The sequence below is a fragment of the Suncus etruscus genome, chromosome 9, assembly GCF_024139225.1.
Source record: "Suncus etruscus isolate mSunEtr1 chromosome 9, mSunEtr1.pri.cur, whole genome shotgun sequence".
Classification (NCBI taxonomy): Eukaryota; Metazoa; Chordata; class Mammalia; order Eulipotyphla; family Soricidae; genus Suncus; species Suncus etruscus.
In genome coordinates, this window is record NC_064856.1 from 27,692,633 (window position 1) to 27,707,387 (window position 14,755).

The 14,755-nt window shown below is 44.7% G+C and overlaps 1 protein-coding gene across 1 annotated transcript; it reads right to left on the reverse strand.

Annotated features, from left to right (window-relative positions):
- Positions 1-4,255: 4,255 nt before the first annotated feature.
- Positions 4,256-13,914, reverse strand: OCSTAMP (osteoclast stimulatory transmembrane protein). The gene is made up of 4 exons (XM_049780545.1): positions 13,885-13,914; positions 10,519-10,556; positions 8,432-9,425; positions 4,256-4,693 (listed from the first exon to the last, which is right to left on the reverse strand). Exons 1-4 carry the CDS (start codon positions 13,912-13,914, stop codon positions 4,256-4,258), a joined length of 1,500 nt encoding a protein of 499 aa, XP_049636502.1.
- Between the last annotated feature and the right edge of the window lie 841 nt (positions 13,915-14,755).

The following is a 14,755-nucleotide window of genomic DNA, read 5'->3' on the forward strand; positions in this document are numbered from 1 at the left end:
GGTCCATTCAGAGATGCCTCCTCAGAGATGCTTCCCTCAACCAGATTCAATTGTTAAGAACTACAACTTATTTAATTATCTTCTTAGCATTCAACCCTTTGAAATTATTGTATGAATTTCCTTGAGTATTTATCAGTTATCTTTCTCATCTAACTGAATTCATTCTATATAAAAATCAAAGGTGGGATTGGGGTAGAAAAATAATCACAGTTCTATACCTTCTTTATACTAGGAGGATTTTAATAAATATTTATTTTATTAAAAGTTGTTTTGTTTTGTTTTATTTTGTTTTTGGGTCACATCCGGTGGCACTCAGAGGTTACTCCTGGCTCTGCACTCAGAAATTGCTCCTGGCAGGCTCAGGGGACCATATGGGATGCCAGGATTCGAACCACCATCCATCCTGGATCGGCTGTGTGCAAGACAAACTCCCTACCACTGTGCTATCTCTCCAACCCCTAAAAGCTTTTTTTATCTCCCAATGCTCAGGGAGAGTCAGGGCCTCTGCTGACATTACTTGGCCAGTTGAATGATTTAATGCTCAGGCCCAGTGATGCAACATTGCTAAGACATATTGATGCTCAGAGGGAACCTGGATCATAGTCAATGCTGCTCAGAGGACCATATCATACCAGGAATCAAATTTAAATGTATTTTACAGGCAAGGCATATGATTCAATTCTTTGATTTATCTCCTTATCTGTTCATTAACTATATCTTAAGTGAACCTATAAGAAAGAGTCCATGTTGATAACCATAGTAAAAGCAAAATAAATAAAAATTGAGATGGGTTCGATAAAAAAGACAGGTAAGAAATTAACTCAACTTCATTGTTGGAAATAAAATGTACTTTAGATTTACAAAGAAAATCTGACCTAGAATATGTAGGCGTATCAGTATTAATAATAATATCAGTATTAATCTAGGTCTGGATGAAGTCTCTAGGAGAGCTGTCCATGACTATGTGGTGCTGAATTCCAAATTAGAATTTGTTGAAGTCATCTGTGTCTTTTGTGGTTCAAGTATGAGGTTCCATATCCTAACTACTCAGAACTCCCAGTCTGCTGCCCCATATTTATTGGTGTAGTTCATCCCTTGCTGCTTCATTTAATCCCTGAATTGGATCATTTATTTCACAAGTCTAAAGTCTACTGAGCATCAACCTCGTTGCTGTCTCAAATAGGTCTAGATGGCAAGAGAAAAAAATGATCCTTAATGGTATTTCTACTAATGACATTTAACAGGAGTCCTCAAACTTTTTAAACAGGGGGCCAGTTCACTGTCCCTCAGACCATTGGAGGGTCTGACTATAGTAAAAACAAAACTTATGAACGAATTCTTATGCACACTGAATATATCTTATTTTGCAATGAAGAAACAAAGCAGATACAAATACAATATGTGGCCCGTGGGCCATAGTTTGAGGACCACTGTATAAGAAATTTAAATTTCAGCAATATATACTGCATACAGTGAATTCAGATACTATTGTTTGACATAGATTGTTGGTTTTATTTCTGTATATTTTTTCTTTCCCCACAAGGATTGAAGCAATCAGCTCCAGAAAAAGTGCCATGATATCCTACTTCATTCTGCTTTAGCTCTTGAAGATGCTTCAGGTCTTATTAGGGATTGTGGGGAATCCCATTTGATCTTCACTTGTATGGTGCATAGGATGATTCTTGGATTCTAAATCCCTTCACTCCTTCCTGCAGTGAGCCTCTGATAAAGAGTTCCTGAAGTTCTCTTTATTTCCCCCTCCCCAACATCCTTGGAGGTCATGGGACATGATTAAATTCAGCATACACCAATAAGCAGCCAAAGCACACTTGATTATGTTGTCTTAGGTCACATCAGAATTTCTATTTTTTATCCACTGGGCTAAGCTTTAGAAGCTAAAGGAGGCAGATAGATTGAGGTTGGCAGTCAAAGGGGACTGCCCCCTTACTTAGGAAGCCATTCATGAATTTAAGTCAGATGACCTGGGTTTAAATTCTGACTGCAGTTTCCTAGATGCATAACTTTGAACAGAGAATGAATCTTTCAGAATATCAATTGTTTCACACTGAAGAAGAACAATCCTTCCAGCTGTCTTGTATACTTGAGTAAGGTCTAAATAAGACGATGCACAGCAGAGTGCCAGGTCTTCAAAACTGTGCAGCGAGAAGCCCACTGTAGCTTTGAAAAGTGGACCAGGGCCCCCTCTTTCAAACCCCACTGCCAGTGACACTGAGTGGGTGGTTTGACATTGCCTGGTGGGAGTATTTACATAGAAAGCAGCCAACATGATGCATCAGAGCTTGGGAGGGGGGTTATTTTTAGTACCAGTTGTTAAGTATTTTCCTGCACAGGCCTGGGCTTTATAAGCTCCCCGCAAACACTGGCTCTTACTGTCTGGAACGCTCTAATCTTTATCAGGAGGAGGATCCCTTAGTGGTGCTTGTGCAATTTAAGAAACATGTGGGTGTATCACTGCCTGGAGCATAAAGTGGCTTTGTGGAGAGTGGGCCTGGAGTGACGTATCAGGGGAGACCCCTCATGTGTCCCTCAACTTGAGCACACATGTCTCTAAGGAGTAGAGATGGTAGTCTGGCACATAGACCAGTTGCCTAAACATCCTTCAGAAATGCTAACATTTCTGATCCCCATCTTTTGCAGGCTACCACCTGTGGGTGCTTCCCATGGTAGGAAGCCAGGCATGGAAGCTCCCTCTCTGCACTACAGGAGACTCCCAAAGGGAGGCTTCAGATGGGGGTGGGTTGAACCTGGCATCCATTAAAAATTTAGGTAGTGATACAGACTGAAAGCGATGATTTTATTTGGTGGGGGGTGTCTTCAAAAACCCCAGGTGATACTGCAGTCTCACTGCAGACCCCCTCCTACCTGGTCTCTCCTGGATAGCCCACTCTAGGGAATATAACCCCCCCAAGTACCTTCTTTCCAAAGGGGTTTCAGTTCACCTGCACAAAAACTAGTTCTCCTCAATAATTAATTTTTAATTTTTTTTTTTGCTATACTGGCAATGCTTAAGGGTTACTCCTTGCTTTGTACTCACTAATTCCTCTTGTTGGATCTTGGAAGACCATAGGAGAAGCCAGGTATCAAACTCAGGTCAGCAGTGCACAAGGCAATTGCCCTCCCCTCTGTGCTATAACTCCAGCCCCAAATTTCTTTAATGAGGTGGAATAGATTAGAATAATCTAGAACCAGATCCAATGAAATATAACAGGACAGAAAATGTCAAGGCACTCTACATAAATTAAGACTGTTTTTTTCATTCCCTTTTCTTTTGAGGGGGCTCTGAAATGGTGCACAAGGGGTCACTCCCTGCCAGGGAATTCCCACTAGGACCCAATGCCATGTGGCCAGGCTCTTGTCTTTCTCTCTGATGCTTCAGCTGGCTGAGCCACAAGAGAATGCAGAAGGCAAGAAAGCTTGTAATATCCACAGAAGTGAGGGGGCCCTCTCTAGAGATAGTGACCATCACCTTGGTAGGGGCAGAGACCAAGATTTTATGATAGTTTCCATGGGGAAAGAACTCAGCTAAACTGCAGGTGTCCTGGTTTGATGTGAATTTCTGAAAAATGAGAAAAAGAACTTTGTTTTATTTTATTTGATTGGGGAAGGGGTTATACCCAAGTTTACTTGGGAGACCATATGGTGTCCATGGATAGCATTAAAGTCTGTTACTTGCAAGGCAAGAAGAGCCTTACCCCATATACTACTTCTCCATCTCCAAGAAAAGTATTAAACACAGCATATTTGATACAAACATGCCCTAAGCCTTTTTCTCCTCTTCATCTGGAACTCAAGGAGTTCAACAAGAAATCCAGGAGTTTTGGCTACTAACCCTGGCAATCCCTAAGGGAAATTGAAGCAAAGGAGAAAATAATTGAGTTTGATCTGGTGAATAACTTATTTTATTAACTCAAGAACAACTGAGGTTCCTATAAATAAGTCCAGGAGACTGTTGGAGAGAAGTATCAAAAGCATTGAGGAGATACGTCTATCCAGTGGGGAAGGAACCCCTAGTGAGACCAAGTGGCCTGACGCAGTACTTACGTGTCTTTGATTTTCCTGCTCTGGCTTCTGCTGTGCCCCTTTCTGTTTGTGAAGGCCATTTATGCCCCACAAATCACTGCACCCTCAGGGTCACTGAACAGTAGTCTTGCAGTTGTGGCAATGGAGGCTCGAAAAGGGTAAGTAATCTCCCCAAGGTCACAGAGGGTGACAGCAGAAGGAATAAGTTTCTAGCTCAGATTTGTCCATCATTGTCCTTTCTGTCACCTCTGCTCTGTATGTCACTGTCCAGTAGGCCTGCGTCTCCACGTGGGGTGCCTGGAGGAAGAACCCTAGGGCAACGGCTGGCCCGGTGCCTATCATATCTGCGCTGGAGCCGGGCTTGGAGGTAATGGACTCTCCTCACCTCCTGCTCCTCGAAGAAGGAAGCGGCTACAGTGTGTCTCAGGCGATGACTGTAGGTTTCTAGCAGGACCATGAATCCAGCTATCAGCTGCAGGGCTCCGGCAACCAGGGGGGCTGCTGTGTGGGGTCGCTGGGGAGATAGCAGTGAACAGTTTGGGGAGGTGAAGCGAAGTTCCCACTGAAAGGTCCGGTGGGTGGAGATAAAAGGGCTCTCGATGGGGGGCTGATTGAAAAGGAAAGGGATGAAGTCCAGGACCGTGTATGCTGCCTTCAAAAGGAGAAAGGAGCCACATTAACAGACAGATCATCAACTGACACCTCTTGCTCACTCTGCAGGACTGACTGGCCTCAACTTTCCCTGCTCTCCTCTGCAAAATGGATATAGAAGTGACCCTTGTTTTCCCAGACCTGAGGAGCATCCAGAGAGATGCGGAGTCTGAACTGGATTTGTACAAAAGTTCTTTTACAATTTTTCTTTGAGGGCCATGGCTGGTAGTGCTCAGGATTTACTTCTGGCTCTGATCTCAGGAGCCACTACTGGCAGAGTTTTGAGGGAACAAGGAGTGAACTTAGGTCAGCCTTGTACAAGGCAGAAGTCCTACCTGCTGTATCATTTCTCCAGTTCCAAAAGTATTTTTATTTTTACTCTTTGGGAAGACATTCTTATAGAAATACACCAATGTTTCAAAGGGTTTTCTCATTCTGAGGTCTTAGGGAGCACTTGACATGTTCTTTTCTGTCAAACCCACAGAGGTCAAGATTAACTTGGGCATAATTTAAAGAGAGGCAGGGGGAACTGATCCCAGAGGATCACATATGGTTCGAATCTCGGCATCCCAAAAGGTCCCCTGAGCCTGCCAGAAGCGATTTCTGAGCATAGAGCCAGGAGTAACCCCTGAGTGCTGCCGGGTGTGACCCAAAAACCAAAAAATAAAAAATAAAAAAAGATTACAATATTCATCTTTGGACCCATGCCATCATGCTTCATTTATTTATTTATTTATTTATTTATTTATTTATTTATTTATTTATTTATTTATTTATTTATTTTTGCTTTCAGGGCCACACCTAATAGTGCTCAGAGCTTGCTCTCAGCCCAATGCAACTCCAAATATGCACCACCAGCCCTTTGAGCCACCTCTCTGCCTCTAGAGTCTTCTCTATTTTCTTGTTGCAAGCTTGGAGACTGAATCCAGAACTTCACTTAGAAACATCCATCTCCCTCTTAATATTCTGGAGAGAGGCTCCCAAGAGTTGCTCAGAAGGTCCAGGGGCTCTCCTAGCAATTCTCAGCTAACTAATGTAGGGCAATGATGCCTGGGTTCTGAGTGCTGGGATGGCCAAGCCACTCTTGCAGTGTTGGGTGGTCTCCAATCCTATACCCAGCAATTCTGAGTGGCCTGCAGGTAAGAGGGCTGGGGGCTCCAGAGCTACACTGATGAGTTCCAGAAGACCTAGGGAATCAAACCTAGTTTGGGTGCCTGCTGGTCACGTGACCTCACCATCCCCCTGTTTCTCTACACCCTCATTAATATTTTGTTTCTGGAGTCCCATACTTGGTTGTGCTCAAGGTTCACTCCTGGTGGGACTGAAGGACCCTCTGAGGAGTCAGGAATCAACCTGGAAAAAAAGATCATGGAAGAAGAAGAGCATGGAGCATCACTGGGACTGAAAGGCATGGAGAACATGTGGAATGGGGCAACCACAGCAAAGGAGCACTCAGCATGAGCCTTTCACTGAAGGGTGCTTCAGGAGCCTTCATGGAAGCACAGGGCTGCTTCTACCTACTCATAAGGGAGAGCATTTGACAGACTGTGAAGCCTTGCAGGGGAGTCAGTTGATTGGCAAGAGCACAATCTTGCACATTAGCTGATGCTGGTTCACTCCTTCTACATAGGGTCCTCCAAGCACTATTAGGAGTGATCCTTGAGCACTGTTAGCTGGGGCCTACCCCTTTTCCTCCTATCTGATAAGAGGATGGTATCAAGGCTCCATGGAGAATCACAATACGATTCACAAGCCCTGATGTTGCAGGGTGGATGAGATGAACTCGTCAGGGGACACTTGGGACACAGTGCAGGTTTTTTTTCCTGAAACCAACAGTCAGAAACGCTTGTTAGAGCAGCTTCTAGAGGCTCAGATTGAGCAGTGGGAAAGAATTCATAAAATGGTAGATACTTTCATCACCTACAACTCTCTTCAATCAATTTCTATTCTGGTCTATTGAAACTGTTTTAAAAAAGCTGGAATGTGGCCCTCTAAATGGACAAATCTCATGTGATAGAAACACTATAGAAGTGATCGATACATATTGATTGTCATTATTTCTTCTTTGTTCTTGGTCCAGGGCCTGATAGTTTGACAGACACTAGAAAGTGAATTTCTGTGTGAAATTTCACCACCAAAGATAAAAAGACTTGTAGTCAAAGACTGAGGGCTAGAGAGATAGTAAGATGCTTGCCTTGCAAATGACTTACCCATGTTTGATCCCTGGCACCAATTTTGGTTTCACTGGGAGTGATTCCTAATCATGGAATAAGTAAGAACTGAGCACAGACAGGTGTAGCCCAGAAATAACAAAATAGATTGAAAACCATAAGTCTTGCTTCACTAGTAATCATACCAATTGGAATCAGTGGAAACCTACCCACTGTTATTTAAACAATAGACACATAAGGCTTTATGAGTCTACAGTGCCTCTTACAATTACTCAAAATCATCATTGTAGAGGAGCCCATAAGCAATGTATTTAAAACTACTTGAAACTTCCAATAGAAGATAATTTGCAAAAGCAGGATTTGACCCAAACACTATTTTCCTCTATTTTGAGCCATACCTGGCAGGGACTTTCCTGCCCCTGTGCTCAAGAGTGAGTCCTGGAAGTGCTCATATAAGGTATATGGTGCTAGGGATTTGAACTGCAGTCAGTTCTTGTTTTATCTCTCCTCTTGAGTCCTGATTTAGACCTGTGCTTCTCATCCATTTTCTAACCATGTACTTTTCCAATCTTATTTCCTTTCTATGGATTCCTTGGTAGCCACTAGCCTTATGCTATGGCCCTCTTATGAATATAGTTTTTACCTGTGACCATTTGGAATACCCCAGTGTTGTGTATGTAAATATTTTAGGGGATTACTATGTTACTCACCCTAAACTGATTGGTGATTGTGCCCTACCCTAGGGTGTGACCTGGCATTCTGCCCCCACCCTAGGGTAGTACCTGATTCTGCTTCCACCATTGGTTGGTATTTGATCCCACCATTGGGTGGTACCTGATTCTGGGGAATAAAAACAAGGGTCTGTGGAAGGCCCTTTTGGCTGGAACAGAAGCTGAGTCTTTGGACTTCAGTGTTGTCCACCGAATAAAGCAAATATTTCAACGAGCTGACTGCCAGCTGTTTACCCGCCGTTTCACCTCAGAACCGTGGGCTAGACAGGGTGGCAGACGCGTGCTCCGAGCTGGAAGGGAAAGACCTCATCCTCCATCCCTCCATCAGTCAACCTCTTCAGGGGCTGACTTGCTACACCCCAGGACCTTATGGCCCCTGCTGGGAAACAGTGAACCAAAGCATTCCAAAGCTCACTTACCTTATGATTCCTATACATATAAGTAATTAAGAACCAGCATTGGTTCAGTATCTCCCACATGACCTGGCATACCCTAGGTCCTTTCAGAGACACTCCCCCATTTTAGCATTCATGAGAACTTGGGTGGGGGGAGGAATATGGTACCACTTGTTGAGGGAGGAAGATGAGGGTGGAGCATGATGCCATAGATGAAAAGGATATCTTGTGTACAACAACTCCTTTTCACATCTCTGGGAGCCAGGGTCCTCTCTGGCAACAGAGCTCACTCCCTTTGGGCAATCGGGCATGGAAGGAGCTCTTTAGCTCATGCCTTAGGGGCCCACAGCTTAGGCTAGTGAACATCAGTTTGAAGTTAATGGTTTCACAAAGCCAAGCACTTCCTTCTAGTCTTGACCCTTGTTCTCCGTGTGACACTTACATCGTACTTGATTATGAGCGTGATGGGCACCACAGGCAGCTCCTGAGCCCAGCCCATGGCTGCCTGTGCCAGGAGGAAGGCCAGGTGGTCAGTGGCTACCAACAGGACTGTGGTCAGCAGGAGTGGGGTGAGCAGCACCAGCATGGGCAGACAGCTTAGCAGTTCTCGGGGGGACAGCCGAAGCCGATTTGCCCATATCAGCCAGGATGGTGGGGGATTCAGCAGGTGTGTGGCCCCGGTCTGCTCCAGTAACTGAGCCAATTGCACTGTGGCATAGATATTATCAAAGTGCAGGTTCATGAGGTATCGATGGAGATAGTAGGCGGAATCTGCCAGGAGACCCAATACAAAAAGCCCTCCGACCACCCTCCGGACGCCCAGCATTGCACCTCTGGCCAGGGACTCCAGGTCAGAGAAGTCAGCCAGGACCTGCTGAGTGACCCCTAGCATGTGAGAGAGAAAGGCAGAGCCGTTTCCCTGAAGTTGGACGCTCACAGCCTGGAAATGGTTGCGGCCCAGAGCCTTAGTCGCTGTGTTCAGCTGGTAAGTGCTATTGAGGAGATTCTCCATGGAGCCTTCCGAGATGCACCTCAGTACCTGGCCCACTGCGCCCATGTTGGCCAGGACGTTGGGCACCACCTCCGCAGCCAGTGTAGCGATGCTGTAGGACAGCAGCAGGCGGCGGCTCTGCCTCGTGCACAGGGCGGGCACACTGAGTGCAAAAAGGCAGCGTGCTGGGGCCACCAACCCCAGGAGCAGGAAGAGCAGAAGGCCATAGACGATGGCCACTATGGTTGAGGGCGCTGGGGGACAGAGCAGGGAAGACACCAGCCACCGGTAGGTCAGACTTGCAGTCACTGCCGCCAAGAAACCACATAAGAGGAGCTGGGTCAGCAGCTGGCCACAGCTGGCTGGGACAGGCTGGGAGAAGGTGAGCCAGACAGCCTGTAGTGGAGCAAGCAATTTGCAGAGCCTGGAGGGCCAGAACCTCCACCTGCACACAAGGAAATTGGAGGAAGCACTATCAGGAGGGTGAGAAACCAAGTCTGCCCAAGGCCCTGACCTTTAAGCCTAGCACTTGCAACTAGCTTCACCCCTCCAGCCATAGGGGCGGGCTCTTCCCAGAAGGGCCAATCAGATTAACCCACCCCCAAATCCCCTGAACCAAGCGGAACCAATCAGCTCTTCCTGGAATTCTTCCTATTTGGAACTGTTTCCGCCATAATATTGTGAGAGACAATCCTTGTTTCCATCATAATACTGTGAGGGAGAATCCTTGTTTCTGTCTTAGTGCTCCTTACAAGGAGCTAAGGACTGCTTGTGCATAGAATTCTCATCTTGTCAAGGAGTTGGGCTCATGAGAATGAGAGTGTCCTAGAGAAGCACCCAGGAAGAGATAGAGGAAGAGGGAGACTCCATCTCACTTGAATTCTGTTTTGGTTGGCTGAATCTTGACCCTTTATAGTTTTAAGGAGAAGGGAGTTGAGAGTAATGGACCAGTTGATTGATGAGGTATTTCTGTACTCTCATGATTTTATATTTATTCATGCAACAAGTAATAAATAAATATGCTGCTGGTGGCACTGCAAGAACTAAAGCTAATGAGCGTCTCAGCATGCATAGTCAAATTTAGAGGGATAATAAAGAGGTTGGATCTTGGATATGTTTTATTGGGTGAGCCAACAAGACTGGCTGATGGATGGGTGGGCTATAGATGCAGAGAAATAGGGGAGTCGAGAATGACTGGGAGGTTTAGTGCTTTAGTGTTTTGGTGATGAAAGAAATGAGGGATTGCTTCCTCACAAGGGGAAGCTGAGGTTGGAGCCGACCTTGTTGCATAGGGGAGATCAGGACTCTGATGTAAGAGGTTCAAGACTTCCTAGGTTGTCTAGAAGTGGGTAGAAATGCAGAGGAACTAGCAAAGGAAACTGAGAAGCCAGACAGTGTGACACTGGCACAGCAAAGTGAATAGAATGTCTCAAGACAAAAGATAAAATGTGTTATAGGTCACTGCTGGGTCACAGAAGAAGAGAATTGAGCTATGGCCAAGAGATCAGACTACCTGGAAGTCAGAAGTCAGCGGTAACCTGAACAAGGACAACTTGATGCCACACTGGGCCAATGTCTAAGGAGACAAGGAGGACAAGGAGGATAGGGTGAGTCTTCAACATATTTTTGCAGAGGAAGAGTTAAGAAACAGAGCAGCTGATGGGAAAATGGGATTGAGAGTGGGATTGAGAGAGTTCATTTAAGATAGACTAGCCAGTTTGCCAGTGGATAGTCCAAGGGTGGAGTTGAATATTTTCACATATTTACTGTTCTGATATCCTTCTGGAGATGGCAGGGAAAATGGAATCGATGGAGAGGAATTAGTAGGCAAAGTACTGGAACTTGCATTGATATCACACAGAGCAGAGCAAAGGTGAAGTGCATGCCTTAACTATGATTGCCTTCATTTAAGTCTCTACTCCTTCACTTACCACCTATATCTGATCTTGCTTTAGTTTCCTAACCTCTCTATGTTCTTTTCTGTAAAATGGTGCAAAAAATCTAGCACCTCTCAGGGTCATTTGGTGCCTGGCACATAGTAAGGACTATGCTAGCTAATATCTATCATTAGAGCATCCACCCACCAAGATTGAGATTTAGTCTTTTTAATAAATAATCCCAAGAGCACAGATCAGATGTTCCATAAGTATTTGTTATATAATTGCTTCTTTCTGCAGGAGGCTAGAGCAGCACTGATGATACAGGAAATTCTGGAAGAATTGAAGACATTTTCAAAGAAGGTAAAGAAGTTATGAGATAGCTGCCCATGAGAAAAGGAGAAGAAATAAAGGATCCTGAATTCTTTTCAGTGAGTGTAGGCACTGTGGTTGCATGGTGTAGGACTCATGGTCAGGGATGGTGGTGGGAAGGCAATTACTCAGCTAGCTGCAAGCAAAGCCTATGAAGTCCCCTTACCTTGAGAGGGGAACACACACCCACTTCTACTCAACCCAGAAAACACATCCCTGACCACACTAATTGGTGCATGAATTTGCCCATGACCACTTAGAGCCTTCAGGAAGCTTTGCTGGAAAGTTAAGAAAGAATTTTTGGTCATTCAAGATGGCAGGAGGAATGTATGGACTTTTTGGGACCAACAGGTAATGAAAGCAACCCTGGTGAACTCTAGAGTTAAGAAGTGGAGCTGAGGCGGCTAGACAAGGTGGGTGTCAGGGGATCCTTCCTGGATGGGGTCCCAAGCTTTCCCTGCCCTTCCCTCAGCTCTAGGGAGGGAAGGGCACAGGGTGTAGGGTGGGCAGATCCTGGCTTCCGGCTCTCTCTCGATCCTCTCTTGAGCTGGAGGCTAGCTCTAGCCGGCATGGGGTTGGGGGAGACCCCATGTGGAAGGCCTTCTCCCTAACTTGGGTGCGCTGGGAGCCTTGATAGGCTCCCAGCCTTCCCCTCTTCTGCCCCCGGCCTCCAGGCCTTCTGGGGTGGCAGCCCAGGCGGTCAGAAATGGTTGGTCCTAACTTGGGGTGTGCTGAGATTTGCTCGGTTGCGCTAAGTTTGTCACTGGCAATTTCTGACCACTCTGCATATGGGAAAAACCGCGCGGGGGCGCTAGCTTGTATTAAGAGTATTCCTTATCTTTATGTTATGTTTTGCGTATCCAGAATGTCCATTTTGTATTCTGCCCTTTTCCACACCCCTTCAAAGCTCATTTTTACTCCTTAACTCTCTCACCCAAACATCACTAACCCACATTACTCTTTTTAACTTCAGTATTGCACAATCCTAATCACAGACCTAAGCCGTGCATTGTGTGTTAACAACCCTGAACTGTTTCAAAAGACATAAAATGGACACGTATGTCTTTAGAATATTTTGTTTTTCCCTGACAACTATAAGTCTTACTAAATATTCTCTTATACAATGACGATTCTAACCACTTTTTATCTTCTCTTTATGAGCTGTTCAACAAGGAATTTTGGTGAGAGATTCCCCCAGTTTAATGCTTATGATTGAACCATGACATGGGGACTATTAGACTTGTTCTTATGTCCCCCATATGCACCAATAATGCCACGTGGCATTGCTCCTTTTTTGCATAGGCACATTAAAATGAGAAAATACTATACATACAAATAAGATCCTATCGAATAGAGATTGGAATACACAAATCTTGTAGTGCAATGGGACCTTACACCCTGAACATTGACATAATGACCCGGCACAGGCCTCAGAAGAAAGGGCATTTTCCATTCACCCCTGAACCAGGGAAGCCATCCATGAAACATCCAGGTTTGTCTATAACATCACCTGGAAGCAATCCTCTACCAAGGAAGACCCTGCCACTGCTCAGACATCAACCTGCTCAAAAGAGACTTCCCTTAACACTGAGAAGACTTAACAACAACGACCTGCTTACAGGACAGGGCTTCCTGCATTGCCCTTTAATGATGAGGTGAAACGAGGAGATTCTCCACATCATGACTTCAATGTAGGATATGCAGATTCCAGGATCTTTAATACAGAAACATGATACTAACAACAGAGACTGTGTGAAAAGTGTGTTGGCACTACGGACAATGTCTTGGATTGGACGATAACTTGCCTGGAGCCTAGAGTTGGTCTTATGCCAGGAAACTTCAGGGGTAGGATCTCTTTGTATTTAGGCCAAGGTTATTCCTTTCCATGCCTCTCATATTTTGGTGGGCCTATGCAAACAACAATTGCCACTCTAACACCGTTTTTACTGTGCTCCTTTGACTCTAATCCTTAAAAAAAAACCTACTTAAAATTTGAGGTTAACTTAAGCTAATATGCATGTACATGGAAATGTAAAAAATACTATGCCTCTAATGTTTAAGGAGTTATGTAAGTTTTATGGCTTTAGATTGCCTTGTGTGCTGTTAAGAAATATTATAATGTGTTACAATCTGGGGACTTGAGGGACAAAGTAATTGTACATGGATTCTGTTTTATTTATCTTAATGTTCTTTGGCTGAAAGTTCAAAGTTAAGATATCAAGCAAGGGGACTTCTTCTGAGAATTATGTTATGGGTGATTGTCCTTCCACTGTAACTTTACCTTGTCCTCTTTCTTTGCATCTTTGTTCTCATAATTAAAAATTTAAAAAAATAAAAAAAAAAAGGAATGTGGAGCTGGAGAACTCCAATGGAATCAAGACAATCCCGGGATTTAGACAAATCTGGAAGGAAATCTCTGCTGGCTCCAGCTGTGCCATAGATCCGAAACTTTCTTTCCAGGGTGAAATTCATCACAACTGAGTCCTGGTGAGTAAGAACTTTTGTTACAGGATTTTTGGAGCATTAGACCAATTTACAGGGCACAAAAAGCACTTTCATGTGTCGCCCAGTGGAGAGCCCTATAAAATCACAGTGTTAGCAATGAGCATGATGGTGACAAACCTCAGGGCTCTGCCTTGTGACAGCCCTGCTAACCTCTGTGAATATCAGGATGGACTCGGCCATGGTCCATACAAAATCTAGTTTGAAAAATTTATCACTTAATTTCCTGAAAAAGAAATCTCTGATCCCAGAGCACTGCTGTGAAAAATAACTCTCATAACCACATGTCTGGGCCTAACCCTGGAGGGGGTCAGGACAGAGAGCTGGGAAGTCTTTTTGTAAAGGTGACATTAGAATTGGGTCTGACATGTCAGTTCTTGAGATGACAAGGGTTTGAGTATCCCTATCAGAGGTAAGAAGGTACATAAATATTCTAAGCTCTGATAGGTATGCTCAGGAAGAGGGGAGACTGAAAGAGAGAAGGAGTGTGATCAGGCTAGGACAGAGTTCTCAAGCTAAGAGCTTGATGCTGAATCTCACTCATCTACAAATGCCAGTGTGCTTTGTGTTGGTTCCTCAGTATGTGGGAGAAAGTGTGTAGATATGTATTTGTGTGTGTGTGTGTGTGAGAGAGAGAGAGAGAGTTTGTGTATATATGTGTGTGAGAGTGTCTGTATGTATGTGATTGTGTGACAGTATGTGAGAGATTGTGTATATGTGTGAATGCATGTATGTGACATGAGTTGTGTGAGAGTGTGCTTGTTAGCTGCCTCAATTCAGAAACAAAAGAATTTTGCATAAAAATTCAGACTTGTGGGCCTGGAGAGATAGCACAGCGGTGTTTGCCTTGCAAGCAGCTGATCCAGGACCAAAGGTGGTTGGTTCGAATCCCGGTGTCCCATATGGTCCCCCGTGCCTGCCAGGAGCTATTTCTGAGCAGACAGCCAGGAGTAACCCCTGAGCACCGCTGGATGTGGCCCAAAAACCAAAAAGAAAAAAAAATTCAGACTTGTAGCTTTTGTTG